We start from the raw sequence: 23,498 nt of genomic DNA on the forward strand, positions 1-23,498 counted from the left end.
GCAATTTGAAATATTGAGCCTGAAATCTCTTATCAACGCGTGCCAAGTTCGACCAACCACCAGCACTAAAATGACCGGAACATATCTCAGAATAATGGCCTATTTAGGGGCTAATTAGTTCTCTAACCCCAAGTTTTGGGCTCCTACTCTTTAGCTTGAAATCGGAATCAAATGGTCGAGTCTAGCTTGACATCAAGCTACAATCCCCCATATGGTTACAGTGGTCCGATCGAAAAAGTTCAAACGCCAGAATTATGGGCTATTTATGAGATACTTAGTTGCTCTAATCAAGAGTTTCTGGGCTCCTACTGTTTAGCGGAGAAACGGAATCAAAATGGGCGAGTCTAGCTTGATATCAAGCTAGAACCCACATTCGGCTACAATGGTCCGATCAAAAAATTCAAACGCGAGAATTATGGGCTATTTATGGGCTAATTATTGCTCTATTCGCTTTTTTTGCGCTCTTATTGTTTAGCAGAATATCGTAATCAAAATGGGAGAGTCTAGCTTGATACCAAGTTAGAATCCCCTATTCGGTTACAATGGTCCGATCGAAAAAATTCAAACATGAGAATTATGGTCTATTTTTGAGCTAATTAGTTGCTCTAATCCCAATTGTTGGGCTCTTACTGTTTAGCGGGAAATCGGAATCAAAATGAGCGAGTCTAGCTTGACATCAAGCTGGAACCCCCTTTAAGGTTAGAAATCTCGAATCGATGAAAATCAAACGCCAGAAATATGGGCTATTTATGGGATAATTGATGCTCTAATTCCGAGTTTTGGGCTGCTACCGTTTATCACGTATTCTTTATCAAATTGTGCGATTTGGCTTAACTTCTGGCTATAAACCTAGGGCTATAATACTCCGATCAAAAGAATTCAAACGTCGGAATTGTTTGTTATTTGTGTGCTAATTAGTTGCTGTAATATCGAGTTTTGTTCTTCTATCTTTAGCAAGAAATCTCATGCAAGATTGATATTGACGTTAGATAAGGTGGGATGATAATTTCAAAGTTGCAGTGAGAAAACATCGATGTTTATTAACTGAAAATTTATTTTATTTGCGCTCTCCCCAAGTGTAAATATATATCTCTATTAGTAAATCCATGAATTCTCTTTTTACGTGTTTATGTATATTATGTTTGGAAGTAAGTAGTGTATATATGAGACGGCGGAATGAATATAGTGGGAGTAAATGGGAGAAACCCGACAAAAACCAAGCACATGGTGTTTGTCAACCACAAAGACCACTTGGCGCGTTCTGGGATCGAACCAGGGATCACACGCGCAAGAGCTAATCATTCTACCGCTGTGCCACTGCGGGCCCCAGCAACGCCGAAGTGGCATTTCCTTTAAACAAAAAAAATATTTAAAAAATAATATGATATTTCACTATATAAATTCTATATATACGCTACTTACTTCCCAACATAATGAACATAAACACGTGAGAAGAGAATTCATGGATTTACTAGTAGAGATATATATTTGTATTCGCGGAGAATGGAAATAAATCAATTTTCAGTAAATACACATCGACTTTTTCTCACTACAACTTCGAAATTATCATCCCACGTTATCTAGAAATAAATTCCAATCTTCCACGAGATATCCTGGATACGATAGAAGAACAAAAATCTACATTAGAGCCACTAATAAGCACACAAATAACCCATAATTAAGACATATTAATTATTTGATTGGAGTATTATAGCACTAGGTTTATAGCTAGAAGTTAAGCCAAATCCCACAATTTGATGAAGAATTCATACAAAACGGTAGCAGACCCAAACTCGGAATTAGAGGACCAATTCGCCCATAATTCTGGATTTTGATTTTTTTTCGATCGGAGCATTGTTTCCGTATGGGGGGTTCTAGCTTGATGTCAAGATACACTTGCCCATCTTGTATACGATTTCCCACTAAACAGTAGAAGCCCAAAAATCGGAATTAGAGCTAATAATTAGCCCGTAAATAGCCCATAATTCTGGCTTTTGTTCCAATCGGACCATTCTAACAGTAACCGTATGGGGGTTCTTGCTTGATGTCAAGTTAGACTCGCCCATTTTGATTCCGATTTCGTGCTAAACAGTGGGAGCTCAGAAATTGAGATTAAAGCAACTAATTAGCCCATAAATAGCACATAATTCTGGCGTTTGAATTTTTCCGATCGGACCATTGTAACCGAATGGGCTTCTAGCTTGATATCAAGCTAGATTCAACCATTTTCATTCATATTTCCCGCTAAACAGTAGGAGCCCAAAAATTGTTATTAGAGCAACTTATTAGCCAATAATTTTGGCGTATGAATTTCTTCGATCAGACCACTGTAACCGTATTGGAGGTTCTAGATTTATGTCAAGCTACACTCGCCCATTTTGAATCCGATTAACCGCTAAACTGTAGGAGCCCAAAAATTGAGATTACAGCAGCTAATTAGGTCATAACTAGCCCATAATTCTGGCGTTTGAGTTTTTTCTATCGCACAAGTGTTACCGTTTGGGGGGGTTATAGCTTGATATCAAACTGGACTCACCCATTTTGATTGCGATTTCCCGCTAAACAGTAGGAGCCCAAAAACTAGGATTAGAACAATTAATTTTCCCATCAATAGCCCATAATTCTGGCGTTTGAATTTTTCCAATCGGACCATTTTAACCGTAACCGTATGGAAGATTCTAGCTTTATCTCAAGGTAGACTCTCCCATTTTGATTCCGATTTCCCGCTAAACAGTAGGAGCTCAAATTGGGATTAGAGCAACTAATTATCCCATAAATATCCCATAATTCTGGCGTTTGAATTATTTCGATGGGTCCATTGTAACCATATGTAGGGTTCTAGCTTGATATCAAGCTAGACTCGTCCGTTTTGATTCCGATTTCCCCCTAAACACTAGGAGCCCATAAATTTGTATTAGAGCAACTAATTAGCACATAAATAGCCCATAATTCTGGCGTTTGAATTTTTTCGATCGGACCATTGTAACCATATGGGGGGGTTCTAGCTTAATGTCAAGCTAGACTCGCCTATTTTGACTCCGATTTCCCACTAAACAGTAGGAGTCCAAAAATTAAGATTAGAGCAACTAATTAGCCCATAAATAGCCCATTATTCTGAGATATGTTCCGCTCGTTTTAGTGTTGGTAGTTGGCCTAACTTGACCCTCGTCTCTTATCATCAATTTTAGGGAAGGTCTTCTGAGTAGCTCGAATTTCTTCTTCAGAAATGCTGTAATTTCTGCCAATACCAGTTGAATTATTAGGTAATCCGATATTAATGATGCAGTTTTCGAGTGGAATCCAGCATTAGACAGGTGTTTTTGGCAAAAAAAAAAAAAAAAAAAAAAATCGTGGGTGCACGGGAATAAAGGAAATTCATATTAATAACGATGTTTCTGTGAGTTCTCAATTATTTTTCCAATCCACCATTTCTCCTCACAAATGCGCACCATAAATTGCTCACATGAAAGATTAATGTCTTTCGATTCTGCTCAAGTATTCAGAGAGAATGTTGTCTTTGAAGAAAATGCACAACTGACTTCGAGTTTCAACAGGCTGATGTGTTCATAATGATGAATCTCACGCATCCCTTGCAACGTTATGGCTTTTCCAGTCTCTTTTGAAGCATTGGAAAAAGGTTTCAAGCATATTCCAGCATAAAACACGGTTTGGTTATAGTTGGTTACAGTTTGACATAGGTTGTAGTTTGAAAAAATGCGAAGAAATCGGCAACAGTAATAATCCGGTCATCCAGTGGCCTCTGTAAACTAGCATGTATCACTAAACATTTCAGCGTCTCAACTATGACATCGCAAACGCTTTTACCGCGACTTGAAGCAAAATAGTTCCACTGACAAGTGAGTCCAAAATCACTCATGCAGGCATAAGTTGACAAAGTTTATATAAGATCGTTAACATACTTCAAAAAAGATAACTTGGAAAACATAAAATGTAACTGTATCGTGCTTTAACATATCACTGACATAAAAAAATGAAACATTTGATAACGGAAGTTACAGGGTATCCTAAAATGTTAAATTTAAAAAGATTAGAATGTTGCATAGTTGAATAGAATGTTGGTCCAGTACTACTTTTAAACTTCTTCTTGAATAATACAGGAGTATTTTTTTCAGAAACTATAATTAAGCACAATTTGTCATCCAACGTCTCTATTGTGTGCATTTGAAGTAGTTGCTCTGGGATTTGGGTATAAAGTGAAGCTGCGCTAATTTCTTATTTTATTCCTACCAAAATCCCAACGAAGTCGTCTGTATCTTTAATCATTGTCTACAGTTAGGTTCTGTCAAATTAAATCCATTGTTTGGATTTATATCTTATGAGTGAGCCAGTTCTTTTAATGCACGAACTCGATTGTTTGAAATGTTTCAACAGTTTTTATAGTCATCCATGATTTTGGAACTAATGACAGAATTTGAGTCCCTTCAGCAATGGTACTTGAAGTTTCAAATTTCTGGCACAATTCAATTATTCAATCACCTCAGTGTTGACAATTATAAACATTTTCAAGACGGAAAATTAAAAACAGACACTAGACTTTTTTTTTTTTTTTTTTTGTAAAAAGTGCTTAATCCGCCCTCAAATTACGTGTCATAATTTGTTTTTCTTGAACATACAAAAAACATCCTCCTACGTTTTTATATGTTAAAGAGGAACACCAGAGCTACTCATTTTGAAAATTTGAAGCTGATGTTAGGTGGTCCTTTTTCAGAAATACTTGCCAAATTTTGACATTATTTTTTCTCTTTTTCTCTTTGATGGTGAAATTCATATGCTTAACCCCACTTGAACAGTTCAGTACTACAATGTTTTAAATGTTACTAATTCTAAGATTGTTTTAGAGAAAACCATTTTCAAATAGCTTCAATATCTCCAGAAAAGATCTAGTGGTTTCAGTACTTTAATTCGAGTGTGGACTTAGGTGCTTTTTGCACAAAACCTCCAAAATTCGAATGGCTCCTACAGCAGTCCCCTTTGAGGTAGAGCTGTAAAATTTGACGGGTTTGCTATGTTTGGATACCACAACATTTATACAAAATTTGAAGAAAATCTAAAACACATGAGCCACCTTGATTGGTTGATTTCATATGGAATGGCCCTATTGCGTTATCTAGAAGTTGTGTTTTAGGAACATAACATGAAGGAAGTGTATCAGCGGCCGGAGTGTGTCATCTCGCCGGAGAGTATGTCAGTGAGATTAAGTAGATTCAGTACACTGCGTCTGCATAATTGTATGTAGAGTGGAGTAGTAGCTTTGTTATATGTATATACCTTCACATAACTCCAGATAACTTCCATACTTTTCATTACAACAATTGTTATAGTAGTAGTTGTAAACTTCAACATAAACGCAAAAAGAAATGTATACTTTTGTTACATTATTCTCGAAAATAAGAACATAGACTATAAAAAGATACCATAAGTATATTCTTGTTTAAAGAGCAGGTAAAAACGCAAAAAAAAAATACATATTTAAACAAATCTAATATCACAAAAAGAAATATTATTATTATTGATAATAATGATTATCATTCAAACATTTTATATAGATAAACGTACGGATTTTTTCTTCATTGTGGCTGTAACAAGGGTAGAACAGAGGAAGGGGTATATATCTAAAACACTGAAAGAGATAAAGGGAAGTCAACAGGAAAGAGCTCAAGATGTAACGAACTCCTCTGTTGTTTACAAGACTGTCTTCAATGGGACAATTAGCAAAGGATAAAGTAAACAAGAATTTCATAGGACGAATATTTTAAAAGTATTTAAATTCAATGTCTGCCCATCGGCTATAACTCCATTAGGCCGAGTCCAGTACTTTTGCTGGTATCCCAAACACCTGGGCAGATGGAACCTAACTCACATATCAGTCAAGATGCCTTAGTTGGTAAGCCTGTGGAGCACTAAAACAACCTCTTGCTGTGGAGTTGATACACATAAATTCTTCATTTTAAGATTTATCATTATCGTTTAGGATGTGTTGCCCAGAGAATACTATATATTTATGATGTTACAATTCACTATATATCACTATGTACTGCATGAGCAAAGAAAGGGAAAATCACTGATCATGTGAGTTAGAAAATCGTTAAATTGACTAAAAGTACCAATTAAGCAGTTTGATGTAATAAGGGCATGTGCGAGGTTACGCCCACTTTGAATCAAACACATAAGTGGCATTTGCCGTGCTTGCTTAGCCTCCTGTCAAAATTTCAACTCTATATCTAGATTATGGAGGTCAGGGCAGCTCTGAATTAAGAACAATATCAGCTTGAGTAGCGTGAAAACATCGTTTGTCAACTGATAACACTGCTTCTATCCCTCCAAAAGCTGTTTATTTCCCTCCAAACACCCATTGCAGTCATGTACCGTCAGACAAAGGAAACAAAATGCTGCATATTACATTGTTTTATGTAATAAAAACATTACTTAAATTTTCAACATCGTTTTTCTCAAAATGCATATTTCAGACTTATGCAGTTATTGCATCAAAGTGTTCAATTCTAGAACAATTCAGTGAAATAAGTTCGTAAATCTTTGTGTCTATTCATATACCTATTCTAATTCGAACATCTCTTTCATTCTCCAGAGGGGAGGATCTTACTTATCATAATTAGTATTGGTTGAAATTAAAATTGAAGCATGTAGAAAAGTTCGTATCTGTAGGGATTCAAACTCAGGTTGCTTTATAGAAATCCAATGTGGTAACAAGTTGCCTACGCTGCTCACTCACTTCGTGTATAAAAACTGTTAGCTAGTTACAACGCTATGACTTAAGTACAGGCGAGCTAATCAGGCCTGTGAGAGTGAACGATCATTAGTTGAACTAACTAGTTTCCATAATCTAATTTTGTTGTTTGGGTAATTGTTATTGTAAATAATAACAATTACCCTCGTATATTATTGCTTTATTAACCATCATTCCAACTCAATAATTTCACAGATTCAACCAGTCTTACTCCAGTTATCGTGACGTATACAAAAAATGTGACTTTTGCGAAAAATACACCTATATAGTCTGGAGGAAAAACCCTACTTTTGGACTAAACCAAAAATTTCAGTATGTCTAATGTTTTTCAGCGGTTTTTAGCTCATTTGAGGGTGCTGAATCTGAATCTGCCGGGTGTACAAATGTACACCTTGAGCATTTTGAGTAATTCAAGATAGCGGCCAATATGGCGGCTGTAAAAGCGATAGGAATATTTTTGTATATTTTATCAAGATAGGTATCAAATTATATGTTTTTTGGGTTTCAGATTCCAATAATAAAGTCAAAAATGTTATGAAATTGATACAAATCGAGATATTAAATATGGCGCCCAATATGGCGGCTGCAAAAGAAGTTTATGTTGTCATTTCTGACACCTATTTTCGAAAAAAAATATTTACTGACATGAATAATAATAAATCGTAAAATCTTAATTTTGTGCTCACAGATAGCAGCATTTTCATAGAATTTAGGAAAAATATGTCAGAAACAAAATAAGAGATACTTCCAAGTGAAATACTAGAACGATTTATGAAAGGCGAACATGTTCTGCGTCACAAATCAGGTATCTGGGATCCTATATGGTCAGACATGTTCCTTGAGAATACATTTATGCGTTATGGCCCTGGACCAGGAGGAATAATCGGACTTACACTAAATCCATCAGCTGTGAAGTGTAGGGCTTTCGGCCTTCACACCTGCAGTCGTTTAGTAAATGACATTTATGTCATGAGGGATGCTGGACGAGATATGGAAATAACTAAGCATAGGGAAGGAATGCCATCTCGAGTAAAAGGAGATGCTGCAGACCGAATTAAGTTAAAGGAAAAGCTGTCTCATTGTATAGATCCTCTGAAGACCGATGATCACCCCGAAAAAGTATTGTGAATATTGTGAAAGGGAAAACTTGTTCTCAGAAAGTGAATGTTGATAATGCTGTTGAGATAGGTGGGAAGGCGTTGTGTTCTTACGAAGAAAAACTACCAACTGGTTTTCACGATCCAATCTAAACAACGGTTCGTAATGTTTCCTGCGATGACGTCAAAAGAACAGCTAGTATTGGTGTCATTGACACAGAACTCTTGTACATGCGTGCAATGTGTCTCACATCTACAAGAGATATTGATGCTAAAGGAGTGATTTCATATGAGCTTGCCGCTGTCCTCACATCTTTGTTTGATGAATATGGGACTCCCAGGTCCTGCAAAAGTAAGTCAAAACTGAAACAAATATTACAGGTAGAGAAGTCTATGAGATCGTACAGCACGAAGATGCTGTCATACTTGGTTGTGCTGTTTTGTGGGTGATCAACTGGCCATCTAACGGAACTGTTCTTGACTTCATAAAATTGTATTGGTCATACGTGCTTGAAAAATTGAACAAATGCAACGTGTACCTGATATTTGACAAATACAAGGAGTACAGCACCAAAGGAGAAATAAGAAGCGTCAGAACACGATCAACATGTAGCAGGTATCATAAATTGTCTTTCAACACGCCCTTGCCCTTCCAACAAGTTATGCTGAATGTTACGAAGAATAAGGTACAACTAGTACAGCTGATCTGCAAGTATCTAATGACAGAAGGGTTGCCATCAGATTTCACCAAAAGCCTATTCATCACTGGACCAGAAGATGTTACAACAGAAATAACTGCTGATTGTATCAAGGAACGTCCATATATAAAAAACACTCACGAAGAGGCTGATGTCATAATTATCACACTAGTAGTGATGGTAGCCAATCAGCTGGACAGAAATTGTACAATAAATGTAATTAGTGATGACACGGATGTTTTTCTCCTCCTGATGCACCACTACCACACACAAAAACTTACTGTAACATTTTTATGGAGGCAACTCAAAGTCATAAAGGAGTTATTGACATTGGATTGTCTGTGCCCAAACACTGTGGTATTGTTTCAAACTTACTAGCACTTCATTCTCTTTCTGGCTGCGATACAGTTCCTACTCTTTATGGTATTGGAGGCGCGGTGGCTCAGTGGTAGAGCGTTTACCTCCGGTATTTGAGGTCCCTGGTTCTATCCCAGCTCGCGCCGTGTGGACTTTGTGGTGTTTGTGTGTGTGAAAATGTAAAAAGAGCTCATTTCCAGGCTTGTATTTGGAAACAAGCAGATAAACCAGACCCACCAGACATGGATCCGACACATTTTGGGTGGTATCGTGATGAGTTGAACAAAAATTGGAACCAGTTACTGTACCACCGGGAAATGTGATGGCACCGAAAGACATTTTGAAGATGGTGAGTTGCGGCTGTTCTTCTGAAAACATGTGTAAAGGACGTTGTGGCTGTGTGACAAATCATAATAGCTGCACTGACTTCTGCAATTGTGAAGCCTCTAAACGATGCCAGAATATCAGAACGATGTGTATATCTTCACACGTCAATACTAGGAATCTGGAAGACGAAAACATGGATACTTCTTCTGACGAAGACTGACAAGTGACTGATGTGTGATATTTATTATTTTGTTGCGGAGTAACATAGAAACATTGGCATTTTGTATTGTAAATGTACATATTTCGCATTAATGTGGCCAGCAATATAATTCTTGATTAAGAAAACGCCCAGGAAAAAAATATAAGAAAATCTTCAAACATAAGCTTGTGTTGTTTGTTTTCTTTTGCACACAGAAAGGAATGGTTTTGTAAATAAGTATAGAGAAGCCCAAAATGTGGGGAAAATATGTTCTGGAGCGCAAACAAGGTGAGTTGCGGTAACGGAGAAAGCATCAACACCCAATCCAAAATTTCAGTGTATCAGATATTGTTCTAAGTATGTACCTAGCTCGAGGGTCGCGAATCTGAATATTCCATATTGAATATATTGATTTCTATCAATTTCATAAGATTTTTGAAGTAACTATTCAAATCTGCAATCCAAAAAAAACATATAATTTGATACTCATGTCGATACAATACTCCAAAAACATTCTTGTCAATTTTACGGCCGCCATATTGGGTGCCATATTGAATACCTCGATTTGTATCAATTTCATAACATTTTTGACATTATTATTGGAATCTGCAACCCAAAAAACATATAATTTGATACCCATCTTGATAAAATATACAAAAATATTCCTATCAATTTTACAGCCACCATCCTGGCCGCCATCTTGAATTACTCGAAACGCTCAAGGTGTACATTTGTACACCCGGCAGATTCAGATTCAGCGCCCTCAAATTAGGTAAAAGCCACCGAGAAACATTAGACATACTGAAAATTTTAGTTTCGATGGATTTCCTCCAGACTAATAGGTATACACTGGAACATACGTAACTTGAAATTATTCACAAAGAGCTCAGTCGTATCTGGTTGTAAGCTCATGCTGGTGTAAGTAACAACACGAAACAAACTTAGAGCAGGGTAGGGAATAGTCGAGTGATTTGGGTTAATCACGTGTTCGTGTTCGAGTTCTGTAATAGGTTCATTTTTTGCTATTAATCCATCCCGAGACTGAACCAATTTCTTCGAATAATCCTTTATTAGTTATATTCTTGTCAAATTAAAGTTGGAAACAATTTTATATCAACTATAAATGTAAAACTGCCTATGTACGGTCTAAAGTGGAATATGCAGCGATAATATGGGGTTCTAATAGTAAGAAATATATAAATAAAATCGAAAACATTCAAAATAAATTTGTGCGCTTTTTGACATATAAAGAAACAGGTATATATCCAAAATTTGAGAACTACGAAGGTCTTCGAAACAAATATTTATTACAATCTCTTGAAAGCAGAAGAAGTCATTTCATATTATCTTTCTTACATAAAATAATTCATGGTGCAATAGATTCAGAATATTTGTTATCAGAAATCAAAATTCGCGTCCCACATAGAGCAACGAGACCCCATAATGACATATTCCATCTTTCAGCGCAAAGGACTAATGCATTAGATGTATCGCCTATCAGAAAAATGTGTATATTGTATAATACACAAGAACACCCAGATATAGATATTTTTAGTTACAAACAAAATTTTCATTCTACATAAATTTGTTGTATCCTGTATATCGTGCTATTTGTATTTTAACGTATATTTTACTTTCATATTATTATTTTATTATATGTGTATCTCAGAGTGTATTATAATAGAATTGAGGTCATATTAGTATGTTATTATATATGTATTTTAAAGTGTATTAAATACAGTTTACAATAAGGGAAAACTGTAATTAGGCATTTGCCTGTTGTTTTTCCGAAATAAATAAAATAAAATAAATAAAATAAAAGGATATAGCTAAAAATAGGATATTAAGTATCTCCACCATTAAATTATTATTCTCTCGAATTCAAGGTATCAGGTAGTTTTCGCTAGGAGCTTAGGTGGTTCGGATCCCACGTTCAGTTGTGAGTCCACGCCTCACGTAGGCTAGTCTACATAATGGAAGCCAAACACTAATTAATCAACTGTCTGATTCGTAACATTAAAGCATTTCACAAATTCTTATTAACAACTAGAATCGTTCATTTGTTTATTCCTATCCATTTTAAAATGATATCAAAATTTTTGTGGAAATCAAATTATAATTGCCGTATATAATACCGATTTACGTGATTGGAAAGTGCTTAACACGAATTAAGAGTCGAACACTGAATTGTATTTAACTTTGAAGTCCTTTCTTATATATGCTCTTATCCAGAATCAGAGATTTTCAAAAGGAAACGAGTTTTTAGTACTTTACTACTACTACTACTACTACTACTACTACTACTACTACTACTACTACTACTACTAATAATAATAATAATAATAATAATAATAATATTATTATTATTATTATTATTATTATTATTATTGAAAAAAGAGAAAACTGCTTTCCTCTTATATATGTTTCTTCCATTCGTCTTGTTTGAACTTCTTAAGTAAGAACGTTTTGTAAGTTTTTATGTCATCCATTGCCCTCACGATGAAAAAGGCGTCATTCTTAACAATTTATTTTATTCTCTTATTTGCAGTTTGGCACACTGATATATTTGTAACGATATTGAATTTGGGTCGAACGCCTTTCTAATTCTCAACCACTCCAACGCCAGTGTTTTTCGGGTTGCCTGCTATTGCAAGGAAGGGAGAATTGCAGGTGGTAATGCACTTTTGAAGTTGTCCATTCAAGCACATCCATAGTTCTCGAGATACCTTAGATAAATAGTGACTTCCCGATGCCGTTTAGCTCTGATTTAAGTCCCATTTGAACCCAGGGAAGTGAGGTAATTTTACTGAAGTTGACCCATATTGGTGTCGAGCCATTAGTTTTCAGCGTCGCTAGGTTCTGATGCCGTTTAACTCCAAGTTCAGTCTCAAGTGGTGGCAAGACCCGCCTTAGCCTTTTTGTGGGAAGTGGAAGAGGAAGATATAAAAATTATAATAAAAGACTGATTTTAGTGTCGAATCCATAGTTTTCGGGGTCGCTTACATAAAGAGTGGGTGTAACCCCAGATGCCATTTAAATTCGAGTTCAGCCCGCAATAGCAGCATGAAGGGGAGAGTGAAAGTGTTTGATGCATATTGTTTCTTCCACGCACACGTTAGTATTACGGAAATAACTGTGCACAAATAACAAAATGCTGCGCAACGTTATAATGTTTGAAACATAATGTTACGGCATTTTCAAACGCGGGTGTTTTTTTTTCTTTCTTCCAAATAACCGCTTTATACCATGCATATCTAGTAAGATTTGCAAATCTGGGAGAAGGAAAATTGAATATGAATCTTAATTAAATTATTACGGAGATGTAAATTTATGTGACAGTTGTAGACAAGGACAATGTCAGAAAATGTCTTACGAACATTTTGCATGGCTAAAGAAGAACACACAAAGAGGCTGAATCCTACCAGTTGTTACTGTAAGGAATGGGTTCTATTTTGAGGTACTCGTTCGTTCTTAAAATAGGATTAAAATTTAACAAATTGTGACCACTTCACGAATCGAATAACAAACTGGACTTTGCATTAGACGCTGGGAGAAAAACCTCTTGAAAGCATGATCTCCCAAGACTTGATGTAAATTTTCCCTAATTTTCACAAGGACATTTTCAGCTTTAAAGAGATTGTGTTGAACTACAGATATAGGTGAGGGGACTAACTTTAACTAAGCACCCGGCATAGTGAGAGGCGAGGGAATTCACTTCATGTAAGGACCCGAATATTGAGAAGTGCAGAGACTCACTTTAATCAAAAATCCAGTTCAAATACGTACAGAACGGAGTTTCAAATCGATCAGCAACCTTCTCGCAGTAACCGCAACCAGCTATGATTGTTCGTGGCTAACTGCAGAGTATTTCAAACCGGATTTTTTTTTTTTTTTTGTAAATTGTAATCACCATGTTGGATCCGCTGTTCTCACCTTTTTTTTTAAATGTTGACGTCAGATTTTGAATCATCCCTTGACGGTACGCTTTCTTCTATATTAAATTATTGCTTTCTGCCTATGCATAGAGACTACCCCTAACGTTCAAATGTGGTTTCTACACTTATACTTGCAACATTTCCAAAATATTTAACAAAATACGTGTCGATTATTTTTCGATGTCCTAAAAGTGTGCAAAGTTTCAATCAAATCGATGAGTTACACTTCCGTAAGTCTCCTTAAAGAAATGTTCTCAGTCTCCGGGTTACGATCGGAGCACATAATAAGAAAAAACAACGAGCGTTACCTTTTCCAGGATGTCAGTACATTAACAGATGAATAACTAACTATTAATCCAAACTACTCGACTGTATCTTACACTAACTCAAATCAGCTTTCTGTAGTGGTTTTCTGTTAAACAGTATACTTTTTTGCAGTTAAATATGATTCAGTTTGCGAAACGAAATTGGAAGTTTCACTTCGTGCAATATACAAACGTATTTTTCGCACAACTCACATTCTCTTTTGCGTCAGCATAGCTGATGTAAAGTATGTATTAATAGAATATGTAATATAATAAGATTAGACTGATCGTTAATAATAATGAAGCACTCAAAGAATTACAATAACAGTTACCTCATAATAAAATTTTATGAAGAAAATTAATTAACCTATTATCATCTTTTGATACAAACATTAGTGTCTACTCGAGACTTATATGAATTTGAATCTCGTGGAAATGATAAGCGTAAATAACTGGATGTTACATTGAATTTGTATGCAGAATACAGAGATTTGTATTTCGGGGGTCAAAACTTTTCAATTTCAGTTTAAATTTGTAATCATCGTATGATCATCAAAATATTCTCAGTGGAAAAGGAAGGTTAACTGGAGTAAAATCATGAATGGAGACAATGGTATACGTACTTATGCCCTTCAGTTGCTCCAGATTGGATATTCTCAGTCTATTTCAACCACAGTAATCAGTGCTTTTGTGATTCTCGTGTACAATACGTAGTGAAATAGTACATTATGGGCATAACGAGTTATATTTTTGATATACGGCACTGATTCTACAATACGCTCTAAACAATCGACATTATTCTTCAAATAAAAAAGTTATTCGTGTATCAACTGCAGAACAAGAGCCTGTTTCAGTGCTCCAGTCGTTGGCTGGTTGAAATGTTGCGTGTAAGTCGGGTCTCATCGGTCCAGGCTTTGGTGATACTAGCAAGAGCAATTGACTCTACGTATTATTAGTATAGTAGTCAGAGGAATACTGCAAATGATATAATTGTAAGTTTGGATAAGAGGAAAAAAGCATTTCTTTCGTTATAAACATTAAATGGTTGTTAATTTGTTTCATTTCTCCTCAGATACATGGTGTGCGACGGATTAAGTTTCTTGGTGACTGTTATTATTGCGTATGTGGAGTTCCACAACCAAATCCATACCATGCGAAAAATTGTGTTGAACTTGGGCTTGACATGATTAACATAATTAGAGAAGTACGGTTAGTAGCAAATTACTTATATATTTATATGTATAAAGTATTCTTGAAAAGAGTGAGTAAGCATATAATCTGTGCTCCGCAATTTTCGTTTGATTAAGTGCTATATATAGCGTTTGTGAATTGTATCTGTGTATATGTGTGGGCAGAAAGAGAGGTGCTTCCGGAACAGTTTTTTTCTCACAAACGATATCTCTCACTATTGAGGTATTTTTATGGTTTAAACTTTGATACTATGATATATTTTCTTTCTAATTCGTTATAAAATCCGTTACATTGTTATTCTGAACAGATTTAAAATTTTCTATTGTTTAAGTTATTAAATTTTTTTTCTGTTGATCAACAATGTTGGATGGAGTCGGTTCAGGAACATAATCCTGAATTGTATTTGTACAGCGTGGCGGCCGACCAGCAAAGGCTTGATCAAAGTTATGATGACGGAAACCATTTAATCTCCAATGATGCTTCTTGCCAGGAGAGTCATAATATAGAGGAAGTTTCTGACATTAGAAGCGTGTCAGTTACAAGCAATGATGAATTAGTTAATTTTTCATACGATGAAAAATATGTATCATGCCCTCATTGTGAAAAACATCTGGCTAATCAAAGAGGACTTGCTATCCACATTAGCAAAAGTCATCAGACTCTCCATAAGAGAAATAAGCCTTCCATACCAAAACAGAAGTCATCTCTAAATTATAATCCTTCTTCATCAAATGGAATTGAATGTGATAATTACAACGAAAAACATCTAATTTCCGACTTCCGCAATCTAATAGCCGAACTAAAGTCCTCTGTTCCTTTACTAAGAAGAATCCCAAGAGGTGCTTGGTCATCTGTAGCTACCCCTCTCTATGATGTCATCCGTCGTATTGTAAACAGAAACGACCTAGACGCATGCATGGATCTCTTATTATTCCCGTATGCAGTACTCAATGTTCCGTCACAATCAGGTCAAGTTAAAAACTTTATTAACCTGGGTCAGGCAACGAGATTGCGAATGGGATAATCCTCACCCCATGATTATTAAAAAAACACAAACGCAAACTTCAACATTCTTCTGACCCAACATCCTTTAACACCAAAAGAGTCGAAGACAAACTCAACGATGGAGACATAAGAGGTGCAGTCAGATTATTAATTTCTGAAGATATCATCGCCACACCCAATGCATCTGTTTTAGAAGCACTTAAGGAGAAGCACCCTTCACATTCAGACACCTTTTCATTACCAGACCCTCCTAAAGATTACCCTAATATACCAAGAGTTTCAGTTTCTGAATTACGATACGCTGCAAAATCCTTCCCATCTGGATCAGCTGTAGGTATTGATGGTCTCCTTCCTTCGATTCTTCAGGATCTACTTCTACATCATGAGTCAAATTCAAAAGAAAGATTAACTATGATGATTCTAGAATTACTTCATTTAATCCTTTCAGGTAATGTACCTCAGAAAATAAGACCAATCTTTTTTGGAGCATTACTTATTGCGCTTAATAAGAAGCCCGGTGGAATTGACCAACTGCAATGGGAAACATTTGGAGAAGAATATCAGCAAAAGTTATATGTTCCAGAATTAAAGATTCCGTCGTAAGTTTCCTTTACCCAAGTCAATTGGGAGTATGCGTTCCCAATGGAGCCGAAACCGCAGCACATGTAGCTCACATTTACTTTTCTACTCCCCATTCACAACAAAAGGCTTTTCTGAAATTAGATTTTCGTAATGCTTTTGATGAACTGAACCGACACGCAATGCTACTCAGGATTAAAACTAGTTTTCCATCGATTTATCACTATGTCTATCAATGCTATGCGCAACCAAGTAACCTATTTCTAGGTGATAAGATTATACTCTCGCAACGTGGAGTGAAACAAGGCGATCCTTTAGGTTCCGCTTTGTTCGCCATGACAATTCAGTCCATAGTGTCTAGGATTAACAGTGAATTAAACATCTGGTACTTAGATGATGGTACTATATCAGGAGATCCTGACACAGTTTTAAGTGAGCTACACAATATTCGAAGTATGGCAGCAGACACCGGGCTACATTTAAATTTTATGAAGTGTGAATTAGGATTTTTAGGAACTTCGCAAGATTAAGTGGAAGTGTTATATTCACAATTTTAAAATTCAGCACCGGGAATACAATATATCACAACCTCTTCAGCCTTTCTACTTGGTGCAGCCCTTTCACCTGAGGCAACACGTAATCTGTTAGTCGAAAAAACTAAAAAAAAAAAAAAAAAAAAGATTTTTTTGTCACGTCTGGTCCTAATATCAGCACATTCAGCTTTTTATCTCCTCCGTGCGTCGTTCTCCATACCAAGAATAATCTATTTCTTACGCTGTTCTACTTCTTGGCGAGAAGTCGATTAACTAGAGAAGTTTGACACCGTTCTGAAATGTGGACTGGAATCGTTACTCAACTGTAACCTAAATAGCAACGCATGGATACAGGCCTCCCTTCCAGTTGATTCTGGAGGTCTAGGTATTTGTCGGGCTTTTGATTTGGCGTATCCTACATTTTTAGCGTCATTCTATGGATCCCGGTATATCATTGAGAGACTCCTCAACCAACTGAACGAGCCTCACATAGAATCTGATGCCCAACACTGCATATCTGACTGGTCTAACCGAGTCGGTTTAAGTCCTCCTGAAATAACGGACAGAAGTTCGCAATCAGTTTGGGACAAGCCAATCATCAAATTATATCAATCAGTGTTATTACAAGAAGCAAACAGTCAAGAGGATAAGGCTAGGCTTCTCGCCTCCTCATCACCAATTTCAAGTCCTTGGTTACAGGCATTACCTTCACACAACCTAGGGCTGCCCCTTCCAAACGAAAGTTTTCATATTGCAGTTGCACTTCACCTAGGAGTAGACGTCTGTGAATCACACAACTGCTCTAAATGGGGTGCACCAGCCAGGCAGAATGGTCTACACGGACTGTCTTGTATAAGTAAATCCGGAAGACATGTGAGGCATTCGAACGTGAATGACATCATGTGGAGAGCACTCACATCGGCAAACGTTCCATCTGTTCGTGAACCTGCGGGGTGTAACAAATCTGATGGCAACAGACCAGATGGCATGACGCTGGTACCATGGAAGAGGGGGAAGGATTCTTCTCTCGGATTTCACCTTCTCTGACACTTTCGCGTCATCTAATCTCACTCTTTCTTCATCTCGAGAAGGAGCTATTGCAGCCCGCAGAGAATGCGAGAAAAGAAGAAAATATAAAGATCTACTCGATAGATAAATGTTCGTGCTAGTAGCCTTTCAATCGAGCGGCACTTGGGGCGTCGAAGGGCCCAATTTCATCAAAGAAGTAGGCCAACGCATTGCACACGTTACTGGTGACAAGCGGGCTACTACTTTTCTGATACAACGTATCAGCATAGCAGTTCAGTGAGGAAATGTGGCTTCCATTTTAGGTACATTACCTCCTGGAAAATTATTAGAAGAAGTTTTCCTTTTATAACTAACTGTTCAGAATTTGCTGTTTTGTACATTTTGTACACACATCTGGGTCATACTTGTACAACAGAGCATCTAAAAGAGGTGAATATTTGTAATCTGGAGGTGTTCAAAGGATGTCGATAATGTGTAAAGTGTCCTACTGTGTGTAATTTAAGTTTTGAACAGGTCTTTAAACACAAGTGTATAAATATTAATAATTTTTTTTTTTCGTTAAACGCTTAAGAAAAGTTCACAATCAAAAAAATTAAGAAGTTCAATAAATTTTTTGTATCTTAAAAAAATAGAACAAAAATATAGTGATCTTTTACTTAATCGCGCATGAGCTCCCGCGACGCCATTGTGGAATTCATTATTATACTCCAAATGAATAATCGAAATCGAAGCACCTGTGATTTACGGACTGTAATATTTGCGAGTTAGTAACAGTGAATACTCGTGTACCTCAACTGATGTGTGATGTGCGTTCGATGTTGCATCTGCATTTTGCGTTAAATAAAAGTTAAAGTAAATGTTACGAGGCAGCAGATGTGTACTTAAGCGTACACAAGTACGTGGGTACTCTATTGATTCCAACGTATTGAATTTTACTTGGAGTAGGCGGTTCCTAATAGGAGTTCTGCAAGTTTCCGATAGGAGTGCCTAAAGACAAGGTTATAAACACTTTCCAGTTAGAATACTGAACATAAGGTAAAGTCAATTTTAATTTGCTTCTTGGTCGTTCTACGAATTTATTTTCCCTGTAGTAAATATTTCACGATGCATTCTTGTAGGAATGAGGTCGAACTTTTAATTGATTTTGCAGCTGCAACATTGGTAATGTCCATCTTCTGTTTGAGCAATAGACAACAGAGAAGATAATAATATTATTCTTGAGGTACCCCCATGCTCCAAAAAAGTTGCGCGCATACTGTAAATCACGAATTTTCGCATTTATTCCATTTCCTTACATTTATGGATACAATTCTGTTATTAGTGAGTGGAGATAATAGAAGGCAATCAATCTAAGGAGATATTTCCACATAATATAATAAAATAATAGAAATATGAGCAAAAAACGAAATTATGCTTGGTTTTGTGTATATTGGCGAAATGCTTTCGAGGGAATTTTGCAGTAGCGCAGCACGATTGCGCAGAGAATTTCAAATTGGCAGTCGCTGAATTGAATGATTGAATTGGGAAGTGGATGAAAATATTGCATTTATTGGTTTAAACAAAGTGTCTACATTGTCTATAGGGATGCGCACGAGACAAGATTTGTGGCTGTCTCGTCTCGAACATGTGCTGTAAAAGTGATGTCTCGACTCGAATTTTGTCAGGAAAATCCTGTCTCGACTCGTCTCGTGCGCATCCCTAATTGTCTACCAAATATAAATTAGCTTTTGTATCCAAGATATCATACGGAAATATAGAACAAACTCTTGTCTATTCTCTCCATATATATATATATTCTATATTCTCTTGTCTTGAAGTTAGAAGTGACATCTGCCATAGCTTTAGAATTTATTTGTTAAGAAAAAGGGAACAAGCAGAAAGCAGTTCCCGTGGATAGGTGGCAGTACCCGTGGTGGACTAGTAGTTCTTATACTATTCTGACACCAGATTGAATCCCATTGCATTCCATTTTTCTTACAAAACATAATAGGAAGTGTACAATTCATGTTAATAAGAATATTCTTTCGTCGTTGTCCAACAAAGACGTGGCAGCGTTGCATTTTCTTTAACATTGGGCTCTATACGAGTGTAGAGCCCAAATGGTTGCTCCAATTTCGAAAATTCCAACACTTAAAATTGAAAACACATACTTTCCAACAACACTGCTCACTTATCATGTTTTTGTATCTTCAATAGTTACCGAGATGTCCTATGCAAACGGAATTAAGGGACACCCTATATATATATCCCTGTCGAGGAATTAGGCATGAATGACTCCCATATTGTCTACTAACTCGTGCCATTGGGTCGGGAAAAGTACGTTCCTCCTCAACACTGTCATACCAGGTGCATGAATCACCAAGAATAGAGCTTAAACTGCCGCCTCTACCGGGAAAGAGGCTGACTTTGGGTTGTCCTCTCAGTGGAGGCTAATACTTGCTGTTGAGTTCGAGTAGAGTAATTTTCAGTCGTGTTCGTAGCACCTCGGCAAGTACGGGTTGTTCAATCTCCGTGACGAGTGAATTTGAACGCACCTCAGAGGAGGGTTCAGCCTTCCCAATGACTTTGTATGTCAAATCAGACAATCTACATCACCTATAAGGTCCGCTAATGTACGATGTATCTCTGTCTAACTAGAGAAAGGTAAGATCTAGAGCCTCATGCGATCTCAGTAGTGCTTGCTCCAGCAAGGACCCTTCAGTGTACTCAGACAGTTAACACCAGCTATTGGGTTCGGTAAGGTGAAGAGTATCTCAGACGAAACTAAAGGAAGTCTCGTATTGCTTGGACTTTTCTACTGCAACCTTTTTCTAACGGCGACCTGCGAATGCCATTGGGTTTCGGAGGAGGGGTACTTATGTGATACATAAGCATATAAAATGATACAGTCCCGTATTGTTTGAACAATCCTGCCGAGGGAGATTTGTGGTTATAACCCTTCCCAAATGGCAACTTACAAGTGCTATTGTGTCCTAGTGAAGAAGAGCTATGGTAACACGATACCTCTGCACTTGTTTGAATGTCGTGAGGTAGGCAGGGCCCGAATATGAATCCAAGCCGTCAATGGTTACCGAGTTTGGGTTTGACTCTGCCATCGTGTCGTAATAGTGTGAGACCCGGTACGTTAATACTTTTTTGCTAAAGTGGTGTGACCTTGCTTTAAATGCTCGAGCAATATACACGGAACAGTACGATAGATTCCCACTCGCTATGGGAGAATTTATTATTAGTACTGGGAGAGACTCTGACTTGAGTCTCTCACGCAGTCGGCGTATTACACTTTCGAATTTTTGATATGGCTTTAAATGTTGCGTAACACGTAAGACACGGGAAAAGATTGTCAGTATAATGGAAATTCCGCACTTTCAGTGCTAACATGTGCCGGTTTTAATTTACCAGGCACCAGTATAGGAGTCATATCACTATGTGAGTTAAGTAAATGGCCGGTAGAGCACAAGCCAACAACGGCAGTCAGAATTTCAAGGGCATTTTGTACTGGGAGAACGTTTTTGAAGGAAAATTCTCAATTTTCAGTAAAGGAGCTTGACAAGGAAAGGAAGTGAAGTAAATTCTTGTATTTAATAGTTTATAGATTGTCTGATTGTCTGTCAAGCACATATTAGCTTTTGTGATCAAAATATCCAGGCAAACAAAAAACTCTTATCCTGATGTTTGAACTAACACGCTAAGGCTGAAACTACACAATGTAAGATGGAAATTATTTCAGCGGAGTCCCACATAAGGGGAACTAGAAATTCATACAACATTTTCTCACCATATCGAGTCCTATTCTCTCTTTGTTCCTTCTTTACCTTTTCTTATACAGCAATACAATACATGTTTCAATTTCATAATCAAAAGAACTGAATAAAAAGGGAGTAATTCTTTTCAAATTTCTTCGTGTAATCTGCACTCTACTCGGAAACAGAATGTCATCGAAATTATTATTGTTTTCAGTTTGTGTACTTGTTTGTTTTCTCCGTTTGTGCCCGTTATTGCACAGCAGATTAACTTCGAACGTGGACAAACCCTTGCAATTCTCATAAAACGAACGTTCAACAGTCCAACATGTAAATTTGCGCATGGCTATCCTTGGAAAATTGTATAATTGCCCAAGAAGAGCATTTGGACTATATGATATACATAATTATGTAAATTGTTTATTTGTTAACCGCAATAACGAGTCCTGTCAGCGAAATCATAGGGTGCATGGAACATTAGCTAATTGTGTGCCTCACAGAGCCGAAGTAATGTTTCACGGTAGTGAAGATCAGTATCCAAATTACCACAGAGAAGGTGCTATATTTAACCGCAATCATATAGTGACCCATTTCAATGATAATAACTAAAGGATCCTCGATAATACTTCTTTAGTGGTAAAAGAAAATGTCAGTACCGTATATTGTCAAATTTCACTGCTTTCTGTTGCTTCAGGTAGTTTAAAACTCTTGGCTGTTTGCCGAAATGAAATACATAAACTATTTACTTTTTACTTCTTCAAATTTTACACTATCAACCACCACAGCATATATATTCTTTCCCCTGTCTCACCGTTACGCAGTTTAACTTTTATTTTGCCAATATGATTATATCCAGTCCTATTTCTATGCTCTTCAATGTGTTGTGGGATCAGAATTTGGGTGTAAAAGTTATACTAACTATATATCACGAAGTCATGAATGAATTTGTAAATGCCTTATGTTCTACAACTACAATGTAAGATATTTAAACATATACTCAAACACACTCTGAAAGGTATTTCAGGCAGTATATATTTAATTCAGTTATTGGTGCTAGGTCTATTCATTTAATGCATTTGAAGACTACAAGAGGGAAAGAAGGCAATTCAGTTTTTTCTTATAATTTACACATTGCAAATCTAAATTGTAAAATCGAATGATATTTTATTCTTATTTATGTATGTGTTTATGACATGTATTATGAAACAAGCATATTTATCTGTGCCTGAAAATGAAACATCGAAAAGTTTCATTCAATAACAATGCAAAATTTATAGAAATGCGAGATAATTTCTTCATGTAAGTCTTTTAGAATTATGAGACGGTAAACAAATTCACTTTATAAAGTTTAGTCAGTGCTGTTGTCATTGTTTCTGCGTCTTACGTCCATGTGAATTGCTTACGTAGTGTACTTGAGCTTCTCTTGAGCAGAACACTTTCAATTCCTGAAGATCTTGGAACTTTTCTGTGTTATTTGTAGAAATCCTTCGTAAGTTCTGGGAGGGTGTACAAATTCATTACTTAGCAGAACAGGTACACCATCTCTCTGTTTTTAATTTCTGCGTAGTACTGTGGAAGTCCGTGTTGCATTGGAGTGTTCTCTATGCATGATAAGGCTGGGATGGACTACATCAACTTTCACCTCCGTAATTGATTTAGTTGGAATGAGTCATTTCCTGAGGTAATAGTTCCAAGGAATCCGCTCCAGTCTCTGATCATTCTGTCATCCACTTCTAC

The 23,498-nt window shown here is 36.6% G+C and overlaps 1 protein-coding gene across 2 annotated transcripts in view; it reads left to right on the forward strand.

Moving 5' to 3' along the window:
* Positions 1 to 23,498, forward strand: part of LOC145673783 (adenylate cyclase type 2-like) — a 1,485,668-nt gene that overhangs the window by 554,834 nt on the left and 907,336 nt on the right. For both annotated transcript variants that reach the window (XM_081743538.1, XM_081743539.1), the window contains exon 8: positions 14,757 to 14,893. In XM_081743538.1, coding sequence (XP_081599664.1) covers positions 14,757 to 14,893 — 137 coding nt within the window. The remainder of the gene's footprint in view (positions 1 to 14,756; positions 14,894 to 23,498) is intronic.

This window comes from Thermobia domestica, chromosome 17 (assembly GCF_964235325.1).
Source record: "Thermobia domestica chromosome 17, izTheDome1.hap1.1, whole genome shotgun sequence".
Classification (NCBI taxonomy): domain Eukaryota; kingdom Metazoa; phylum Arthropoda; class Insecta; order Zygentoma; family Lepismatidae; genus Thermobia; species Thermobia domestica.